Source organism: Hevea brasiliensis, chromosome 11, assembly GCF_030052815.1.
Source record: "Hevea brasiliensis isolate MT/VB/25A 57/8 chromosome 11, ASM3005281v1, whole genome shotgun sequence".
Classification (NCBI taxonomy): domain Eukaryota; kingdom Viridiplantae; phylum Streptophyta; class Magnoliopsida; order Malpighiales; family Euphorbiaceae; genus Hevea; species Hevea brasiliensis.
Window position 1 is genome coordinate 18,490,789 of NC_079503.1, and position 22,481 is coordinate 18,513,269.

At 33.9% G+C, this 22,481-nt stretch overlaps 1 protein-coding gene across 2 annotated transcripts; it reads left to right on the forward strand.

The window, feature by feature from the left end:
- The first annotated feature begins 1,700 nt into the window (after positions 1-1,700).
- On the forward strand, positions 1,701-12,736 carry LOC110667967 (ABC transporter G family member 32). 2 transcript variants are annotated; one of them, XM_021828984.2, is made up of 25 exons: positions 1,701-1,857; positions 1,974-2,270; positions 3,142-3,257; positions 3,366-3,454; positions 3,539-3,623; positions 4,067-4,226; positions 4,415-4,491; positions 4,588-4,641; positions 6,116-6,206; positions 6,340-6,641; positions 6,718-6,996; positions 7,192-7,508; positions 7,613-7,773; positions 7,851-7,954; positions 8,382-8,541; positions 8,623-8,745; positions 8,851-8,942; positions 9,032-9,364; positions 9,437-9,727; positions 9,956-10,039; positions 10,154-10,287; positions 10,399-10,626; positions 11,017-11,188; positions 11,276-11,530; positions 12,219-12,736. In XM_021828984.2, exons 2-25 carry the CDS (start codon positions 2,222-2,224, stop codon positions 12,489-12,491), a joined length of 4,029 nt encoding a protein of 1,342 aa, XP_021684676.2. In that variant the 5' UTR covers positions 1,701-1,857; positions 1,974-2,221; the 3' UTR covers positions 12,492-12,736. The 2 variants fall into 2 exon arrangements, with proteins under 2 accessions (XP_021684676.2, XP_021684671.2); XM_021828979.2 differs by lacking the exon at positions 1,701-1,857 and having other exon boundaries at positions 1,864-2,270; positions 3,137-3,257.
- Positions 12,737-22,481: the final 9,745 nt, after the last annotated feature.

Below are 22,481 nucleotides of genomic sequence, written 5' to 3' on the forward strand. Positions count from 1 at the left end.
TTTATTTTCATATATTAAAATTTTAAAAAAATAAATTAAAATTATTTTTATATTAAAAGTATTTGTAGCCAAGTGTATTAGTACGGCAATTTGCTAGTTATATATATAAAGTAGGGAAATTTTGGATATAAGCTTATTTTCATCCCTAAATCTTTTGTTTACGTACAATTTTGTTCATTTATCCAAATCTTTTGATTTAATATCAAATTAGCCCCTCTCCTATGAAAATAGTACATACATTTATTTTTTTAATATTTTTAATATTAATTAATTAAAAATATGAGTTAATTACTTTTTTATGGGAAATGACTAATTTGAGCTTAAATTTAAAGATTTGGATTAATTTAATCAAAAACTTCAAAATTAATAAAATTGGACATATATTAAAAATTCAGAGCAAAAACGAGCTTTCATTAGAGAAAGATTTGTGGGCTACTTAAATTGACATGATAAGAGGTTATTGTTTATAGGGTTTTAATTTGAAGGAAACAAAGGTTAAATTAATAAATTAATGATATGAGCAAACTAATTAAAAGTAGTTTAATTAGTCTTCTTTTACCTTAAAGATATAGAGAGTAGAAATATCTAAATTTAAGTTTTCTCGTTTATTTATTTTAAGATAATTCACTTATAGTGGAGCTATCTAAATTTGAGTTTTTTTGTTTATCTATTTTAAGATAATTCATTTATAGTGGAGCAAAGAATATGACCACCTCTCGTTAGATAATCTATTAATTATTACTTAATCCATTGGGCTTTCATTGAATTAAAAAAAAAAACTAATTGTATGAGCAAAACATTGGTTTGAAATTGAAAAGATTATTGGGTTTGTGATTTTTTTAAGAAGATTATTGTTGTTTATTTCTAGAAAACAAATGTTTCGTTTCAATTTTAAAATTCATCAGGTTAAATATTTAAAATTATTAAAATATAAATTTATAATTTATATTTAAATAATTTTTTTACTAAAATTATAAATTTAATTCTTAATTTTTAAGAAAATAATTAATAATTCTAAAAGGATGCTTAGAATGAGATTAACATGGATAATTGTTACTCTTATAATTTTTAACTCTTATTAATACTAATACTATTTAGATACTCAAAAGAGAATATATTAACTTTTAATCTTATTAATATTTATATTTTCATATTAAATATTAACTTTCAAAAATTTAGATTAAAATTTATTTTCTTTAAAAATTAAATTATATAAAGGTAATGCTTAATTCTTGATTTTTTAATTTTCTACTGAATATATTATAAAGGAGTAATAAAGTTAATCTTACAAAACTATTTTGATTCAATTTGTTAAAATATGAAATTACATATAAATCTATCATAAAAAATTTTAAAATATTTCCGTAAAAATAATTAGATTTATTATTATATAATATCAATTATAATAATAAAGAAAATTCAAAATTTCAACTTTTAAAATTTTTTACCCTAAAAATAAAATACTTTTACTTTCTTTCTCATACTTCCTAACCGTTTTAAATTCAATTCAAAATCACCACCAATCCGACGCGCAGTCACACTGCAAAAAATCTATCCTTCTGCGATCACGCGTATCAATACACGTGTAGTTCAGAAAAAGCGAGTAAGAAATATTTCGCACTCTCGCAATTATTAGTTTGGAAGAAACCCGCCAAATCTGCTTTCCCGCGGCTATTTATGAGCCTTCTCTGCAAATCTTTAACGTAAACAACAGAGTGCGGAGAGAGAAAGACACTATAAAGGAACAATAAACCAAGCCTAGAGAGAGAGAGAGAGAGAGAGAGACAAAGCGCCATTAATGCAGAGCTCAACTACCATTTCAATGGACTACAAGTAGTTCACACTTGCAGACGAAGAGTATACTCACACACGATAATATATTAATATTTTCTCTTTCTCTTTCTCTCTCATTCTCTCTGTGTATATGTGGTTCATCTCTCTCAGAATCCTAGGGTTTGTTTCGTTCGTGTCAGATCTTTACTCGATCCTTTCAAAATGTGGAATTCGGCTGAGAATGCGTTTACAAGAACGCCGTCGTTTCGCGAGGATGGAGAAGACGAGGAGGCACTCCGCTGGGCCGCTCTTGAGCGGTTGCCCACTTATGCTCGAGTACGGAGAGGTATTTTCAAGAATGTCGTTGGGGATCATAAAGAGATCGATGTTAGTGAGCTTCAGGCTCAAGAACAGAAGCTCGTGATAGAACGATTGGTGAACTCTGTCGATGATGATCCTGAGCTATTTTTCGATCGGATGCGGGAGCGATTTGAAGCGTAATTCTTCTTGCTAGATTTTAATGAGCTTGAGTCTGATGAATTTTTAGTAATTTGATAGTTTTTTTTAACATTTTCAGATAATTAAGTGCTAAAAGATTTTATCCTGCTAAGCTAGCTAGTTCATACATTTAGCATTTTCTTTGAATTCAAGAGGTGATTTGGTTTGGAAAAGGACTTTTAGATCTTTTCATTTTTGGACGTTCTTTTTGCATTTTGCTGCTTCGGAAGTTTAGTCTTTGATATGGTTGAGAGTTGTTTGGAAGTTTGAAAGCCAAGTTGATCAGTTGGTGAACTCAGTTGACTACAATGGGGAATAGTTCTTCTAGATTGGATGAGCTCACCTAATTATCTAATTTTTTTTTGTTAATTAATATGATAGTTACACGGGATTAAAAATTAGTTTAAAGTTAACTTATTTTAGACATAAAAACTCTAAAACAACTAAGCATTTTTTTTTTTCAAAATGTTTTTTTCCCACACCATCTAATATATGCTGATTTTTCAAAAAATGTTTTTTCTTGGCTCCCAACCTCAACCCCAAATGGGGGCCATTGTTTGGTTGCTCAGAAGGATAAGAAAGGAAACTAAATTTTGAGTTAAATTTCTCTCATATATGGAAGAACAATATAGTTATTGGAATGGATCCAAACGAGTAAATTTCTGTTAGTTTAGGAGCGACACAGATCTTCCTTCTTTTATTATCTGAGATTCTGATTATTTTATGTTTTCTAACCTCCTTGGCATTTAGGAAATTATTGAATACGTAAATGCAGAATTACTTTGTATTTTATAATGATTTATTCTCATAAATAAACCTCAACCTTTTGTTTTACAATTAAGTTTTCATTCGACTTTATTCACAGAGTAGATTTGGAATTTCCAAAGATTGAAGTTCGATTTCAGAATCTGACTGTTGAATCTTTTGTGCATGTTGGAAGTAGGGCACTTCCAACCATTCCCAACTTTATTTGCAATATGACTGAGGTAGAATGATTACCATTCCTACAGCTTTTTTGAGTACACATTTTATTCAGTTTTCTATTTTTGTTTTAATTATATAATTTTAATTTGTTTCATTGAATCTTTGTCAAGGCATTTTTAAGGCAACTGCGGATTTATCAAGGAAATAGAAGCAAACTAACAATTTTAGATAATATTAGTGGGATTATTAGACCTTCAAGGTACATCTTGAACTTGCACTGTTATTAATTGGTGATTTTTGAGTCACATGCTTAGCTTTCTAAGGTGCAAGTGATATGCTGTAGATTGACACTGCTGTTGGGTCCTCCAAGCTCTGGAAAGACAACGATGCTCTTGGCTCTTGCTGGACGTCTTGGATGTAATTTGCAGGTATCAAGATTTTGTTATCTAGAAATATAGGAAGAGTTCTGGAAGGAACCATCCTATCTCTTGAAATTCTGTTTGAGGATCATAGTCTATTCTAAAAGTGTTAAACTGACAAAATTTGTTGTTCTGGACTCTCTTGTTGTCTGCTTATCCTATATAGAGGTATAAACAATGGTAGAATAGTGGTTGATAAAATTAAAGTGTAGGTAGCGTTCAATAGAGCTATCAGCTATCCTATATTGTCTCTCACGATTGTCTTCTCCATCTACATATCAACTATGATATGATTCAGAAATCACATTATTCATGCAACCAAGGAACTATGTGTTTTCTAGATAAATAGGCAAATGAAAGAGTTCCGGATAAGTAAACATTGTGCCTTGCACCATTTCCTTGCTCGATTGCTCATTTAGTTGTAATTCATTTATTCGTCATTTCTCTTGAAGACGTCAGGGAAAATTACATACAATGGATACAGTCTAAATGAGTTTGTTGCTCCAAGGACATCAGCTTATGTCAGTCAACAGGATTGGCACGTGGCAGAGATGACAGTGAGAGAAACTTTAGATTTGGCAGGACGCTGTCAAGGTGTTGGTTCCAAATATGGTAAGATTAGGAACTCATTCATATGCCTCTTTTTCTTTCTTTTTTTCTTATTTCTTATCCACCTGTGGTATTGGTATCTGGTGACCGAAGACCCTTCCTACATGTATGTCCTCCTTTGACCACCTAAGTTAAGGCTTCCACACATGATTTCCTAGATGTTGATTAAAAAAAAAAAACGTTTGTGCTAGATATGCTTTTGGAACTTGCAAGAAGAGAGAAGATTGCGGGCATAAAACCTAATGAAGATCTAGATATATTCATGAAGGTGCTTTTACCTTAAACTTATGTTAGGTTTCTTTCTTTTTGCTTAATTATTTGTTACTACAAGGATTTGATCATTATTATAATTTCTTTTCTCCAGTCATTAGCTTTGGGGGGACAGGAGACAAGCCTAGTGGTGGAGTACATTATGAAGGTATCCTTTATAAGTTAATTATATTTTATGCTCACAGTCAACCTGTGCAATTATAGATTTTAAAATTCTTGTGTCTGACAACTTTTCACTGAGCAATCCCACTTAAAGATTGTCAGAAGTCAAGCTGTACTTGTTAAACCTTGGATGCCATGTTTGTGGAAGTTCTATTCTACTATCTAGTTCTGGTGCTCTTGGTGCAATCTGCATCAGGGTGGTTTTTAGCGAGCTATCAGTAGAGTCTTTATGGGAAGTGATAACTCATTGTTCTATAATGTTAAAAACCATAATTTTTTCCTTTAATTATTAATTGGCTTAAAGCTCAATTACATTCTGTATGAAGTTCAATTTAGTCCATTTTTAATTTTTTGTCTGATTTGGTCTAAAAGTTTCAATTTAAACTCAATTTAACCTAAAAATAAAAAAAAATCAAGGAATTGAACTTCTTGATTTTTTGTTAAATCAAGAAATTAAAAAATTTAATCACAAAATTAAGAAATTGAACAAATTAATTTTTTTTATTTAAATTAAGAAATTTAGCCCATAATTAATTTTTGGGCTAAATTGAATTTACACTTCTGTCTAATTTGGACAAAAAGTTAAAAATGGGTTAAATTGAACTTAGTTAAATTAAACATTTTTCCCATTATTCATCTCTCTTATAGTCAGAAATATATTATTACACTAAGAAAGCTTTCCGCAATTAAAAAAGACAAAAGGATTATGAGTTACTGGTTTTTGAAAGATATATAAAAAGATTTACCATGGGAAACAGGTTTAGAATTAACAGACACCTTTGGCATAGCGTTAAAACATAATACTATAGAGCCTTTTTTTTCCAGCAGGGTCAGAATAAACTCACTAGGAAGTTTTATGTAAGAAGAGGAGCACCTTTCTCCAAGTATCTGTGCTAAGGTTTTCTTAACTAGTGCAGTCACTTCTTTTTCTGCAGTTCTGTATGTTTTAGGATGCATCATTGCATTGCTTTGCAAATTTCAAGTTGTATCAAAATTTTAGCTTCAGTCAAGGTTTGCTTATAACCATTGGCGCATGAAATATTTAAGCTCATATTTTAGCAATTTGGCAATTTGTTTGCTAAAATTCATGGAAATAGCAAAGAGCAACTTGAATCTTTTACACAAATTCAGGATTGCAGCAATGCTTTTCCATTTAAGTTGAAAATTATCAGAAATGAGTGAACAAATTGCTGAGAATTGCCTTGTTGCACTTACATACTTAAATATTGAAGATCTGAACCTTGGATTGGCTGTGTGAATTGACATTGAGTTTGACTCCTTGAAGATTAAGATCCCAAACAGGTTGGCTAAACCAGTTAATACCCATCATGAAGATGTTAGAAAGGAAATGTCTCACTTTAACAAGTGTCTGATCCATGTTTAGAAGATGTATCTTAAGATTAATTGCTGAACCTCATTCATATAAATTAACCTGAAGTGCTAAAATAAATTTGACAAAGATTTTAGGGTTGGACACATGCGCTGACACGTTGGTAGGTGATGAAATGCTTAAAGGGATCTCGGGTGGCCAGAAGAAGCGGCTAACGACAGGTGTCCATTGACTTATCTCTTCTTCTTCTTCTTTCTTCTTCTTCTTCTTCTTCTTCCATGCATGTTTGTGCATGTGTGGTGTGATTTGATGTTTATTGCCTACCAGAATGCTAAAAGTGTATTCAATTTTCAGGTGAATTACTAATTGGTCCAGCTAGAGTGCTGTTCATGGATGAAATTTCGAATGGGCTTGACAGTTCAACCACTTATCAAATCATCAAATATCTAAGGCATTCAACTTGTTCTCTTGATGGGACTACTGTCATTTCTTTGCTGCAACCTGCTCCTGAGACTTATGAACTATTTGATGATGTTATACTTTTATGTGAGGGGCAGATTGTATACCAGGGACCCCGTGATTCTGTTCTTGATTTCTTTTCCTCTATGGGATTTCATTGTCCTCAAAGAAAGAATGTGGCAGATTTCTTGCAAGAAGTAAGTAGTGAGGATCTCAGGTTGTGAATTTATGGTCTATCGTCTGTTATTTTTGCTCTAATCCCCTTTTTTGCAGGTTACATCAAAGAAGGACCAAGAGCAGTATTGGTTTGCTAACCGCCCTTATCGATATATGCCTCCTGGGAAGTTTGTTCAAGCCTTTCGTGCATATCAAACTGGTAAAAGTTTGTATGAGGAACTAGAAGTTCCTTTTGATAAACGTTATAATCATCCGGCAGCATTATCGATTTCTCGCTTTGGTGTGAAGCAAAGTGAACTTTTAAAGATCAGCTTTAACTGGCAAAAGCTACTAATGAAAAGGAATTCTTTTATCTATGTTTTCAAATTTATTCAGGTAATATTATTGACCTTATTTGATAATATTTAGATTTCTGAACTACTTTTTAGGTATGGACAATTGAGTTCCTGTTAATATTTTTAGTAATGAAAGCTGTTTCTTAGTCACTTTAGTACTTTAAACTCCATTCCCCTCCCACCCTCAAAAACAAAAAGGAAAAGTGCTCTACAAGTATTATGAACCATTTTGCAGCTTCTTATTGTTGCCTTGATCACAATGAGCGTATTCTTCCGGACAACAATGCATCATGGTACAATCTATGATGGAGGAATATTTGTTGGGGCACTATACTTTTCCATGGTCATTATTCTTTTCAATGGCTTTACGGAGGTTTCGATGTTGGTGGCAAAGCTTCCCATGCTTTACAAGCATAGAGATTTGCGCTTTTATCCAAGCTGGGCTTACACAATTCCTGCTTGGATCTTAAGTATGCCAACTTCACTCATGGAGTCTGGTCTTTGGGTTGCAGTTACATATTATGTGATTGGATATGATCCTGATATTACAAGGTAAACTTACATGAAGTTATGCACAAGTTATGGTGATTAACTTCAAGTGGACTTTGTTACCTCGATTCTCTACTAAGTAGGTTTTTTAAAACTTTAATCTGCAGATTTTTTCGGCAGTTCTTGTTATATTTCTTTTTGCACCAAATGTCTATAGCTTTGTTCCGTGTCATTGGATCCTTGGGCCGTAACATGATAGTTGCCAACACATTTGGATCTTTTGCTATGTTGGTAGTCATGGCTCTTGGAGGATACATCATTTCAAGAGGTAAAACTCAAGTTTTAGCCGTGTCTTTGTTTAACATACTATCTCACATGCTTTCACATTTTGATTTCCCATGACAGAATATATTCCAAGCTGGTGGATATGGGGGTTCTGGGTTTCTCCTTTGATGTATGCTCAAAATGCAGCTTCAGTAAATGAATTCCTTGGTCATTCTTGGGATAAGGTTGTTATTCATCTGTTCCGTTTGCTAACTTTTGATTGGCTAGTTACACTGGTCTAGCATGTTAATCATATATGGACAATTTCTTTTAAAAAAGAATCACTTATAAATTGGTAGAGCAGAAATGCCTTTAACAGCATAAATGGATATTCCCCTGTCAATTAAATATTTCTGCTTCATGAATTTGCACTAAAACCATTTACACCTTGTGATATCGCATTTTATCATGTGAAAGCTGAAACTGATATATTCAGAATAAACTTGCCAATAGCAATAAATGCTTATAGTCTCCTAAATCCAAACTGGAATATCTTGCTTGGATTTAACAAGTGATACTTCAATTTTATACTTGTCTTAGCTACATCTTGTTATAGGATTGTCACTTCTATTTTAAAACTTATTGTTCTCTCCTTCTCTATTGCTTTTGTAGAGGGCTGGGAATGACACTAACCTTTCATTAGGTGAGGCATTGCTCAGAGCAAGGAGTTTGTTTCCAGAGAGCTACTGGTATTGGATCGGTGTCGGTGCTTTGGTTGGATACACAATTTTGCTCAATATCCTATTTACATTCTTTCTAGCTCACCTTAACCGTAAGCTGTTTTATTCAATGAAAATGTTTTGTCTAAACATACAAGTAATTACATTAAAGTAATGCTTTTGTTTTTCTACAGCTTGGGGGAGGCAACAAGCCGTTGTCTCCAAGGAAGAGCTTCAAGAGAAAGAAAAAAGACAGAAAGGTGAAAATGTTGTAATTGAATTGAGAGAGTACTTGCAGCATTCAGACTCACTAAATGGTTTGTGAACTTAATTCCATACAGGCTTTTCCTCTCTTTTAATTACTAGCACATATTCAGTGCGCCTAAATGTTTGAGCTTTCATTCATCTTAATTTCTTGGCAGGAAAATACTTCAAGCAGAGAGGCATGGTCCTTCCATTTCAACCGCTTTCCATGTCTTTCAGCAATGTCAATTACTTTGTTGATGTCCCCGTGGTGTGTACATAGCTTCATTCCTGTCTGAAATATATTTTGGGAAATATTGTGAAAACACAAATACCTTAATTATTGTAGCATATTTTCAGGAGTTGAAGCAACAAGGGATAGTGGAAGACAGATTGCAGTTATTGGTTAATGTCACTGGAGCATTTAGACCTGGTGTGCTTACAGCATTGGTTGGAGTCAGTGGTGCTGGCAAAACTACTCTCATGGATGTTTTAGCCGGTAGGAAAACGGGAGGGACCATAGAAGGAAGCATTTGTATATCTGGTTATCCCAAAAAGCAAGAAACTTTTGCAAGAATTTCTGGTTACTGTGAGCAAAATGATATTCATTCTCCTTGCTTGACTGTTCTTGAATCACTTCTTTTCTCTGCGTGGCTTCGGTTACCATCAGAAGTTGACAAGGAGACACAACAGGTAACCATAGGTATCCTTAACTAATTAGTGTGGCTTGGGTATATTGTGACTTTATGAGGTTGAATTTTTCAGGCATTTGTTGAAGAGGTGATAGAACTTGTGGAGCTTAATACAATAAGTGGAGCATTGGTTGGTCTACCTGGAGTAGATGGTCTGTCAACAGAACAAAGAAAAAGATTAACAATTGCTGTTGAATTGGTTGCCAACCCATCTATAGTGTTCATGGATGAGCCCACATCAGGATTGGATGCAAGGGCTGCTGCCATTGTGATGAGGACTGTGAGGAACATTGTAAACACTGGGCGGACAATTGTTTGCACGATCCATCAACCCAGCATAGACATCTTTGAATCCTTTGATGAGGTATACATTTCTTTATTGATGTACAATATAGTCTGGAGCTGTGTTTTCTTTCTCAGATGCTTATTGCCTGAAATCTGAAATTCTTATGAATAGGCAAAATCAATTGTGTCTCATCCTGGTAGCTTTTTTAGAGATAGGCAAATGTATCTAGATGAACTTCAGCTAGGGTCTTTCCTTTTAGAATGCCATGATAGTTCATGGACCCTCTCATGTCATTTGTTACTGCAGCTTTTGTTTATGAAGCGTGGAGGACAACTAATTTACGCTGGTCCACTTGGCCCCAGGTCTTGTGATCTCATCAAGTATTTTGAGGTGAGACGTGCATTTCTTATGCCATAGCTATAATTGCATCTCTGGGTAGTTTGTGGTTAAATTAGTGTTGAAGTAGCTGTAATCATCTAAATGGTATATATTTTTGTTTTGTAGGCAGTTGATGGTGTGACAAAAATCAGGCCGAGATATAATCCTGCTGCCTGGATGCTTGAGGTTACTTCCTCATCTGAAGAAAATCGTCTTGGTGTGGACTTTGCTGAAATTTATCGAAGATCTAGTCTCTTTCAGTATGTTCAATATTTGGAAAATTTTCTTGTTGGTTTTCCTGTCATGGAGGACCATCACCGTTCGTTTCTTCTTTCTGATTTGTCTAATCTTGCTGTCTTCTGTTGTTTCAGACGAAATAGAGAGTTGGTTGAAAGTCTAAGCAAGCCAAATAGTAATGCAAAAGAATTGAACTTTCCATCAAAGTATTCTCAGTCATTTTTTGAGCAGTTTTTAGCATGTCTTTGGAAGCAAAACCTATCTTATTGGCGAAACCCGCAATACACTGCAGTTCGCTTCTTCTACACTGTTATAATCTCATTAATGCTTGGAACAATATGTTGGAAATTTGGATCAAAAAGGTCTTTTTGCTATAAACTTTGTCAAACTGTAATTTCTCTTTTGTACATTTTCTGTTTTTGAGATGCTCTCATTCCTAGGAACTCTGGTATGATTGATTGCTGCTAATTTGCTGTATGCAAAAAGTTTATTCACTCAGGGTGCTATAAGGAGTCCGAGTCTCAACTGTTAGGCCAATTTTAGGCAAAAATAAATCAGTGATTTATGAGCCAATAGTGGATTTGGATGCTGTTAACTCACTGTAGGCAGAGAGGAGTAATTGTTCCTTTTCATGGATTGATCCTTTAGAATGCTTCTTTTCTTTGGCCTTTGCATATTACCGTTCAGTTTTAGAACTCTTTTTCTGTATCATTAGATTTTCTGTTATTTGAGTTTATTTATTTATTTTGCAGGGAGAATGTGCAAGAACTGTTCAATTCTATGGGATCCATGTACGCTGCAGTCCTGTTCATTGGAATTACCAATGCATCTGCTGTTCAGCCAGTTGTTTCTGTTGAAAGATTTGTTTCATACAGAGAGAGAGTTGCAGGGATGTACTCAGCTCTACCCTTTGCATTTGCTCAGGTTTACTCGATTTCATTTCCGCTTCTATCTGTGCAAATTCACTAGATTCTCTAAAAATCAGTTATTGTATTTTTTCTTTGTTCGCAGGTTGTTATTGAGTTCCCATATGTGTTCTGTCAGACAATTATTTACTGCGGAATTTTCTATTCCATGGCTTCATTTGAGTGGACTGCTATCAAATTTCTTTGGTACATATTCTTTATGTATTTTACTATGTTGTACTTCACCTTCTATGGAATGATGACAACTGCCATCACACCAAATCATAATGTGGCATCAATCATTGCGGCTCCGTTTTATATGCTTTGGAACCTTTTCAGTGGCTTTATGATTCCTCGCAAGGTAATTAAGTGATTATTCTTTTGCTTCTTATGAATCAAGAGTCTGGCTCTGGCGTTTTTGAAATGCATCTTTATTTCCTCATGTTTGGAAATTGGTCAGTTAGGTAATTGGCTTCACATTGTAGCTTTTAATCTTGTTTAATTTCCGTAAGTCATCTAATAGTGCAGTATGGACCAAAGATTAGAAACCTATAGAAATAATCCCTAGGGCTTAGTTGGCAAATGAGTTTGCTGGTCATCCTGTTGATCAAGATTCAAATTAATTTTTGAATGCTAAGACCAAGCATGGGGATTGTGCTCTTGGACTCGCCCAGGACGGGTGCACTAAAAGGCATTGCACCCGTCACTTATAAAAAAATCAAAATATCAGTTGTTTTAGGAATTTATGAGCGTGGGACCCACAGCTTTGTGAGTGAAGAGCATTTAATAATTTGCCGTTTAGTTTTGGTTGATTCATGAGGGAACTCGAGAATATCTCCGATCATTAAAATAAATAAATAAATAAAATAAAATTCTACAGAAATGTCTCTTTTCTCCATCAGTGTATCACATCATTCATGACATTGTCTTTGCAATGAATGTGTTCTTTTTTTAAAATAATTTTTAAAATTATTCCTGTTCACTTTCTCTTGTGAACAGAAATAAATTTTTTCACTTTTTTTTTTCTAAAATAAATTATTTATGAACAGAGAATCCCTGTATGGTGGAGATGGTATTACTGGGCAAACCCTATAGCTTGGACTCTGTATGGCCTCTTGACATCACAGTACGGTGATGATGATAAACTCATGAAACTATCAGAAGGGGATCACTTGGTACCTGTAAAGCAAGTACTCGAGGAAGTTCTTGGGTATAGGCATGATTTCTTGGTTATGTCAGGTGTCATGGTGGTCTGCTTCTGCGTGCTTTTTGCAGTAATTTTTGCCTTCGCAATAAAAGCCTTCAATTTCCAAAGAAGATGAAAAGGTTGGTTTGTGCTTTTGATTAAATAAAACCTTGTATCCCAAAAGCATTTTCTGCCACCACCAAGTATGATGGTTGCTCATAAAAATTGAAACAACAAATTTCTGTATCAATATAACTTTCTAGAATGAATTATTTGTTTATCTTTGCCAGAAGTTCTTCCAGGTGTAAAACAATACTAATACACGTTTAATTGCTTTTTTATAAGAATTATTATATATAAATTGTAAATTAAATTGCATTATTGCTGGCTTGTGAGAATTCAGTTGGCTTTTTTATTTTTTGTTCTAAATGCAGCTGCCGTATGATTGAAGGATTTTGGGCTAATGAATTTGTTCAATTTTGTCTTTCAAGGCTAGCTTTCTCTCAATATTTTTTAGGAGCATGCATCATTCAAAGTCTCAGGGAAATCCTAAGATGATTTTTCCTTTTCAACAAAGTTCGTTTTAGTACTTCTCTTTCATAATCCTTCATGGATAAAGAAAATCCATTACTCCCAAATTTTATTTATTTATTTATTTTTAAATACGTAGAGTAGAACCAGTGGCTTGCAGCAAATTAAACAACAGGTCTTTTTTAATCATGTACCAGGATACATGGACTGGAATCAAATAGATTGTGCATCTGAATCAGACAACTCAGTTTTGTTAAGACGACTTATCGTAGAAAACAAGTCATTTATATATAGGCTATAGCTAATCGTTGTCCATCATCATTCATCAACCAAGAAGACAATTTGGTAAGAATGTGTTTGTGTGTGTGAATGAGAGAGAGAGAGTGAGAGAGAGAGGATGTTGGTTGTCAGCATTTGTTGGAGATGTTAATATGGATTGAGAAAATATTAGGGTGTTAGTGCCCTAAATTGTTTTTGAGTCTACTAAGAGTGTCAAGAAAAATTTGTATGGCCTTTTATTATGTGTGTGAATGGATTGTGGAGCAGGCTAGGGATATTAAGATTCTAATGCGAATTGAATTTGAATGCGCCTCTCTAATATTGAATCAAAATGATTGTTGTTGTAAATAAATGACTTAATTTTCCTAGGGCTCATTGACTCCACTTGTAAGCAGTTGGTCAAGTTTCTTTTAGAATGATTATTTGTAGAAAAATGTAAATTATTTGAGGCGATGAAAAGTAGATTGATTGCTCTTGAAATGTAAATCACCATGCATGAAATAGTTGATTCTATTAAAAAAGTAAGTGTGCTTGAAAAGTGAATTAATCATTTTATAAGAAATGTAAATTTTTTTTAGATGCAATTGACATCAACTAGGACTTCAACTCAGGACCTACAACTTTGGAAAGTATTCAATGTTATTAAGCAAAAGCTCATTGGTGTAGAAAATACAAATTCATTGCTTTTAAAAAACAAATTGTTGCGCTTGGAAATGTAAATCAATGTTTAAAATGTAAATAGCTTTGCTGGAAAATGTAAATCATTTAATTGCAAGAATTGTAAATTAATTACTTGAAAACGTAAAAAACAGTGCTTGAAAAAGTAAACCTCTATGCAATAGAAGTTAAATTGAAAGATTGATTGAATTGGAATTGAAAATTTTTTTGTTGAATATAAAGTGCGATTGACAGGGAATATAAATAGACTAAAAGTTGAGTTAAGCTGCTGAAAGTTTACTAATTGAGTTAAGGAATTGGCATTGCAAAGTAGATTTGTCTGATTTTGTTAATGTTAGGGATGGATGTATGTTGGAGGCACTTGCCCCCACTGCGCCACCCAAATTTCAATGAAAATATGATATATTTGTGTTATTGTACCCCACCTACTACCCCACTCACCCTTAATTATTATGGGTCATTCTCTTATTTATATTTAATTCGGCTTAGTAAATTAATGGGTACTCATGTGTCATGATCTATTATTCATGTATGGAATGTACAAGTTTGCCCCTCCTCAAATTATATCATGGATTCGCCTTTGTGGTTGTTGTTGTTGCGTGGATGGGCCTTAAATATTGCATATGCTTGCTCCTTTTACACCTGCTCTTACTTGCTCATCACGCTCGCAGCAACCCGTGTAGGTAGTCGTAATAATTACTCTTTGATTCTTACCACCAACTCTAAGGCTTTTGTTATTATCAACTCAACGTAATTGTCTGACTTGATTATCTCTCTTGAGAAGTCGATGCTTAGGTCCCCTGCTTCCTAGGGGTTTCTCTCTCTCCTTCAAGAGGAGTTTCCCTTTGTCTTACTTCTCTGAGTTTTAATACAGCTTGTGTACTTCTCTATTATCTTCTGTATCTGTCCAACCTAATCTTCTCCATCTACCCTCATTTATTCCATACCTTCCAATTCTCTTTCTCTTCAATAGTTTTTTTTCTCTTGTTTTCCTCATAATGATCCCAACATCAACGGCTCTACATGAGATAATTAATAGGACTGAAGATTTGAGTTGTGAGGAGCCACAGTTAGAGCTCGTAGTCTCCGCTGATTCAGCCACATACCTGACACAGAACAAACTAGTGGGGCATATATTGTCTCAGCCAAGAAATATAGTCCATGGGTAATTAAAACAACAATGATGAAAGCATGGAAGCTATCTTCTGATTGTCAAGTTAAAAGAAAGCCAACTGGAATTTTCGTTTTCACTCTTGAAAACATAGATGACAAAGAAAAAATTTATGAGGAGGGTCCTTGGGCAATGGATAACAATCTCATAATTTTGAAAAAATGGCCGCCTGATAAGCCGATAAATGAAGTTGATTTCTCTACAATAGAATTTTGGGTGTAATTACATGGCCTGCCTCCGAGCTTCTGGAATCAAGAGAGCGTCACACGTATTGCTAAACTTTTTGCTGGGCTTACAGATTGGGATAATGGAGTAAGGGATAGTGAAGTTTTGAATACTTTTCTAAGAATCAAGGTTCGGGTGGAGATTTCTAAGCCTTTATTAACAGGGTTTTTCATCACTAAGGAGAAAAGGAATAATGAATGGGTAAAATTCAAGTATGAGAATATGCCTACTTTTTGTTTCTCTTGTGAAATCATTGGACATGTCATTAGGAGCTATGAAGCTAGCAAGAGAATAGCCAACCAATCTTTAAATGCAAGTTCTTTCAGGTATGGTCTGCGGTTAGTAGCAAAAAATCTCATATCTTTTTTTACTCCATATCATTCAGAAAACCCCCTTCTGTCTCATCCAGTTCTTAAACTTCTACCATCGAATGTCTTCACAGAGCCCTCCTTTCCCCCTTCAACAGTGACAATCCAAACAACCTTTAAGTGGAGGTGGCGCGTTTCCCTCAATCGCCCTTTCGCCCAGATCCTTTACCCTTTACCAAAAAGCCTTACTACATTAATTGCAAAGATTTAACTCACCAACCAAATCTCCTACAAACTGCTAAAGCTAACCTTGCTCCTTTTTCTTATCCTTTTTTCAAGGAAAACTCAAGAAAAGGTAAAGAGCCCTTTTGCTTGCTAGATGTATCAAACATTTCTTCTAACAAGCATCCTCCTGTAGCTTTTCTATCTACCTGCACTGATGTTTCAATCACCAGCATTAATGAACCTTTGTTCTTGCATGAAAAAACGTCTTCTCAATCCTCTGATCCTCTTGTACCCTGTGTTAACAATCTGAAAAAAGGATCCCCCTCTAAATCGAGCTCTTTTACAGCTCCTGCTTCACAAAGTGGACAGGTGTAACACCCCTTACCCGATCTACAACATAGTCGAGCAAGGAATGCTACATTTTGTGTTGAAGCACTTTATCTTATCTCATTTTATATTCCATATTAATTTTAGTATCATTTTAATTAGTTATTCAATTTATTTTTAGTGGAGACACTGGCAGAGTTTCTCCTGTTTTATTAACATTTGTCGTATTACACTTATCACCTGTTTAAAAATTTCATCAATAATATCATATCTCCAATTCATAATCTCATTATAATTCTTAAATGCAAATCATCAAACCATTCAAATTCTCATTCATTCATACTTAATTCATACATGAAATTTTCAAATTTACTAAATTACATCATATGCAAATTTAATTACATAAATTCATAATTTACATTATAAAATTTAATTAATATTTACAATGTACAAAATACACTACTGTGGTCTGGCGGACCCTACCAAAATACACTGCGTGAGTAGGTGACACTATCCGACAATGATGCAGATCCCGACTCTAAAATCACAGTCTAATATCTACTGGGCTTTATCTCCAAAACTTACGCATGGAAAAATCTAACGCGCTAAGCATTTATGCTTAGTGATGCAATAATATAATGGAAATATAATATACAAATACAAGCAATAATTTCATGGTTGTAGTACTTATAAGGAAAATGCATATGGATTAGATGAAATTTTCATTATACTGATCTTTGGGAATATCTATTCTATTGAGATTTTTTTTCTTTTTCTTTATCTTATTATTGAATTTCTTTACTTCATTTCAACACATATTTAATCTCATAAATAATTGTTTTTAATGCCCACATAACCTATATGATTAGTGGCTGGATAAGTCGCAAACTAGCCTTTGGACACACTTGTGCCTTGATCAGTCATACTGTGGGACACATAATGTCAATCAGATATGCAACAGAATGGCTAAAAAGTCATAGTAGCAATCAGGCATAAATCCATATACATCATAATATAATAGAATGGCTAGAAGCCATAATAATAGAATGGCATGAAAGCCATAATAACAGAATGGCATGAAAGCCATGATAACAGAATGGCACAAAGCCATAAATAGTACTACAAATCAGAACCATATTGGCATGTCAATCTATCCAACTCATACATAAAGTCTAGGCATACATGGGCAACTTAGCATAATAATTATTTATGACTTGCATTAATTTATCTCATGTGCTATTATTTGTTCATACCATTGTTATTCTATTTGTGATGGGAACATAAGTCCCAATTACATTTTCATATGACTAATGTGCTGCACAATTCATTTATATTGTATACATTTCACATTATTCCATTATTTTACTCATGTACTATTCATTGTACCATTCATTGTACTATTCATGCTCAAAGCATTTTCCTTTCATTCATGATGGGAATCTAAGTCCCAAATAGGTATTAATATAATTTATGAGTTTATCAAACCATATATGTCAATTATATATCACATTTCAAGTCATTTATAAGGTTTTCATAAATTCCAGATTTTGTCTTAATTTCCCCTAGCAATCTAGTCAAGATGCATATTCCTTTTGGTTATACTTCCTTCATAGAAGTTGTTCCTCTATGTTTTATCTTGAATTCTCTTTTTGAATTATTCAATTTGAGGTTATGTAGCTCTAGTTATAGTCAATTTACTCAGGTCTGGTCTAGGATACTAAACCCTGCACTTTACTAAGTTTTCAAAATTTTACCATATTTTGCAAGTGATTTCTGACCACCTTAGGCTCAGAACTAGGTTTAGGTCCCTAAAAAAAAGTTTTAGGGCTTTGTCTTATCTTTCCAAATCATTTTGATTCACTCTAATTGGAGTTTTCTAGTTGAAGTTATGGTCTGATTAGTATCTAGGTGTCAATCAGCAATTTGCTCTAAGTACATAAATTCCAAGATTGGAGTTCCTAAATTATCCTAGCAATTTTCCTAAGTTGCATTGAGATCCAAGTTCTGGTAAAAACATCAAAGTTGTAGTTTTAGGTCTTATGGAAATTTTGGCTTTTGAATCACTGCATTTGTAATTTTGTAGACTGAGTTATGCCATTTTTGCCACAACTAGTTAGGTACCCTATTCCAAGTCAGGTTTGGTTCTAGTCAGGTTTGCTGGACTAACTTAGTCTAGCAAATTGGTTGGGTTCGGTTCATATCTGGGCTCTGAGTTCTTTACAAGAAATATTCTCCTATATTTTAAGAGTTCATAGGTTCAAGAATCAGGTCAATTGGGATTTCCTAGAGTGAATTATGCTCAAATTACTTAGTATTGTTCAAATGGTCATTCTGTCCAGTCCAGAATGCCACATCAGGATTCAAGTCAATTTTAGGGAAAGCTATGGTTAGTTTTTGGGCAGGTTGTCTTCATGAAAGTTTTAGCATTATGTCTTAAGTTTCATTTTCAATTGGTTTTACTCCAATTAGTGCTATGTAGCTGAAGTTATGAGCATTTAAACCTACTGGACTCATAGACCCTCCACTTTCAGGGTTTTCATGTAAATATTGGATATATCATTTCAAGGTCTTACACCCATAATTTAGGTAAGGTTTCAAGGTCTTACACCCATAAATCAAAGTTGTAGCCCTATTTCTTAGGTTTTCATATCATTTTGGATCACATCATTCGGAGCTCTACAAAGGAAGTTATGTTTTATTTTCTCCACTGTCATCACAAGGTCATTTACTGGAATCACAAGAGATTTTGGTTTCATCAATTCCAAATTCCCTCAATTTTTCAACCAAGTTACTTTAGAATTTTGGTCCAGCTCAAAACACAAAAATTGTAGGTTTGTGTCTTATCTTTAATTTGGTATAAATTTCACTTCATTTGGAATTTTATAACTCAAGTTATGAACAATTGATCTCACCGGACTCAAGCTGTCCAGAATCCAAATTTACACATCACACTTCAATCAGTCCATAATTCACTAATCTATCAACATATTTCAACAACCCCACATCCAATTAACCATAATTTACACATAATTACATTAAGTAGAGCATATACAAAAAAATCCCCAAACCTAACAAACCCTTACTAAATATCTTAGAACTTCAAGAATTGAAAGAATTTATAGCACTAACCTTGTTCCTTAGCTTCACTCAACCTTCAATTACCCTTTAATTCCATCAAACTCCACTTCCCCTTGTTGAACCCACCTTGGCAGAATTTTGCTCTCTTCTAAGCCTCCAAATTCTTGTGTTTTCTTGAGTGCTTCTTTCCAATTCAATTTCAATTTAGGGTTTTCTATGGGTTTTCTGTGACACCCCTTACCCGTCTACAGTGTAGCAGAGTAAGTTATGCCACTCAGTGTGCCGGAGCACCAATTTATATTTCTATTACAATTTATCCCTTTTAATTCATTTATTTACAATTTTGATAAATCAGAATTTATCCGCAAATTTTATAGAAAATTCGGCAGAGTGCCGCCTGTAAATTGGAAAAACAGTTCTTCTGAACCTGTTTAAAAGCACTTCCAAAATAATTTTCAAATTCAAACTCCATTATACACATTCAAGTCAATCTGAAAATCTCAATCTCAAATCACAATACTATTTTCAAAACTTTTTTATTCACTTCATCATTTAAAGCATATTCACAAATAATTCTCAACATTTCATTTTACATACATAATGCAGAAAACCTCAATAATATGAAATTTCATATATTTACATTAATACATAATTACAGGAGTTTATAGTTACAATCCAAACTAATACAAAATGCAAAATACAAAAGGGCCACCTATAGTCCTAATGTCCTACGATATGCAGTGCAAATGTGAGGTGACTCTGGACCCCGGATGCAGCTCTGAAGGCTCACCGTCGATGTCTGCTTTGGGCTCCCGGCTAGGTCTCGATACTGCGCATGGCAAAGCGGCGTGCTAAGCAATTACGCTTAGTGTTGATGATATAAAATAATATAAAATAACATAAAATGAAACAAATATGTAGAATGTGTGTTTACATTTTTAGTAGACTTAACCGATATTAATTTCATTATTATTTGATTAAACTTTGGTAAGGTTTATTATCATTGCCGAGTAACCCATACTAGTTGGTGGATTGGATAAGCGGGTAAGCGCACTTTGGGTACTAAGTACCTCGGACCATCACACCATCGGTCACATTGTGTCTCGATTGTGCATGAGCGACTAATAATTGTAATAATGATCAGGGTTAAAACCCAAGTATATCAACTCAAATAACATAGCCAAAGGTTATTATTTCACAGAATGGCATGGGAAAGCCATGAAACACAGAATGGCATGAAGCCATATGCAGTACTGCTAACAGAACCCTATTGGCATGCCAAGCTATCCAAACCAATCTTGTTAGGTATACTAGGGCATTTTACACTTTTGAGTTTTACAATTTTTTGAATTTCAAGTTTTGATGTTACTATTCACTTCATTAGTTAACCAAAATGTTGACTTTTGCATAGACAATAGGTATATTGGTTTTAATACTCCCAACATACCACATTTTGCATTCAAAATTTATTGGTATTGGTTGTCAATACCATTTCTAAGCTTAATGTTAATTAAGAAAAATTTTCAGTTTTTATGCTTCATTTTTACTGTTCCATTAGTCATTTTTGCAGTGGAAATTTGGCAAAATGATCAACATGAAAGTTGTTCCTTATTTTGTCTAGTTGAATTTCTCTTTTTGAATCACTCCATTTGGAGTTTTGTAGCTCAAGTTATGGTCCAAAAACCACAACTGGCCGGATTGAAATTTTTCTGGACTGACCATATCTACAATGCAGTGAACAATGATTAAAACTCACTTGTTGGATAGGTTCTGGTCATAATTTGGGTTAGGTTCCTTCATGAAAGTTGTTGGTCTATATCTCAGCTTATTGTTGGTAAAATTTCAGGTCAATTGGACCTTTCTACATTGAGTTATGGCCAAATGAACAATTACTGTTCATTTGGTCATTCTGCAAAAACAGACTATAGGTCACCCGGATTAAGGTAAGCTTTTGGTCTACTTGGTTTGGTTTTATGGGCATGATTTCTTTACCAAAGTTGTGCCATTATGTGTCTAGTTTCATATCCAATTGGCCTTGCACCAATTGAACCTCTACAATTCAAGTTATGGCTGCCCAAACTGCTTTGGACTCATGTCCAGTTCTGCAGTCACCATGGGATGACCACACTAATCTCAATTCCCACTACACAAACCACTTCATTTCTTGTTTACACATATCCAAATGGTCACTAATTGACCATTAAAACTCACTTTAACCATTACATGATCAAAGTCTCCATTTTATACCCAAACCCTAACCCTAACATCTCAAATCATGCATTTAACTTGTATTTCATCAATACACTTAGTGGGTACATATTGTGGGCTGCCATGATGGTCTTTTAACTTCATTAAGCTCAACACAATCAAACCCTAACCATGGCTGCCAAAAAAATATGGGATAGCATACAAGTGGTTTTTAACAAATTTCCTTTGGAATTTACACTCATTCAAGTCCCTACACATGTATTCAAAGTAAAAATTTAGGGTTAGGTCACTAACCTCTTTGGAACTAAGTTTGGGTCTTGTAAAACTTCAGTTTTTCTTCAAAATTTTGCTGTCTAAAGCTTCCTCAAGGTGTGGGGTGAATTTTTTGTGAAGACAACTAGGGCTTTGGGGTGAGATTTGGTGAGGTTGGGAGCTTGGGTGAGCTTTAATGGAGTTTTTCCTTCCTCTCTCTCTCTCTCTCCATGTTTTTGGCTGGCCCAAAGGTTGAAGAAGCAACTAATTTTTCTTTCTTTTTTCTACCCATTAAGTCATTTTAAATAAGTTAGTGCCATGTGTCAAAGTTTGATTGGGTGGGAGGATTTTAATGACATCATTATGATGTCATAATGCTATTTTCTTTCATTTCTTCTCCATTTCTTGTCTAATTAATTTCAATTAAATTTTTAACAACATTTAGTCATATTTTATGTTATATAAATTATTTATTTAAGTGGAACCAAAAATCATCTCTGAAGATGAAATGACCAAAATACCCTCCGTTTGGCTTAACGGGCCAAAATTGTCTGTACCGATTGAAAAATTTTTCTAAGTATTTTCTTGGCATTCTAATGCCATAAGAACCTCTATGGAGTCCCAAAAATTATTTTATAATTTTTCCTAATTTTTTTTATTAATTATTTGAGTTAATTTTTTTGGTTCCTCACTTTAGTTTAAATATTTTTTCGAATGTTCTAAATTGTCAGGACCGACAGTCACTGAAGAATGATGGTATCTGGACTAGCTAAAATGAGGATGTTACATTTTCTAAAGAAATCATAAGGAAAAGTCAAGTTTTCAAGCTTGGTAGTGGGCTTTA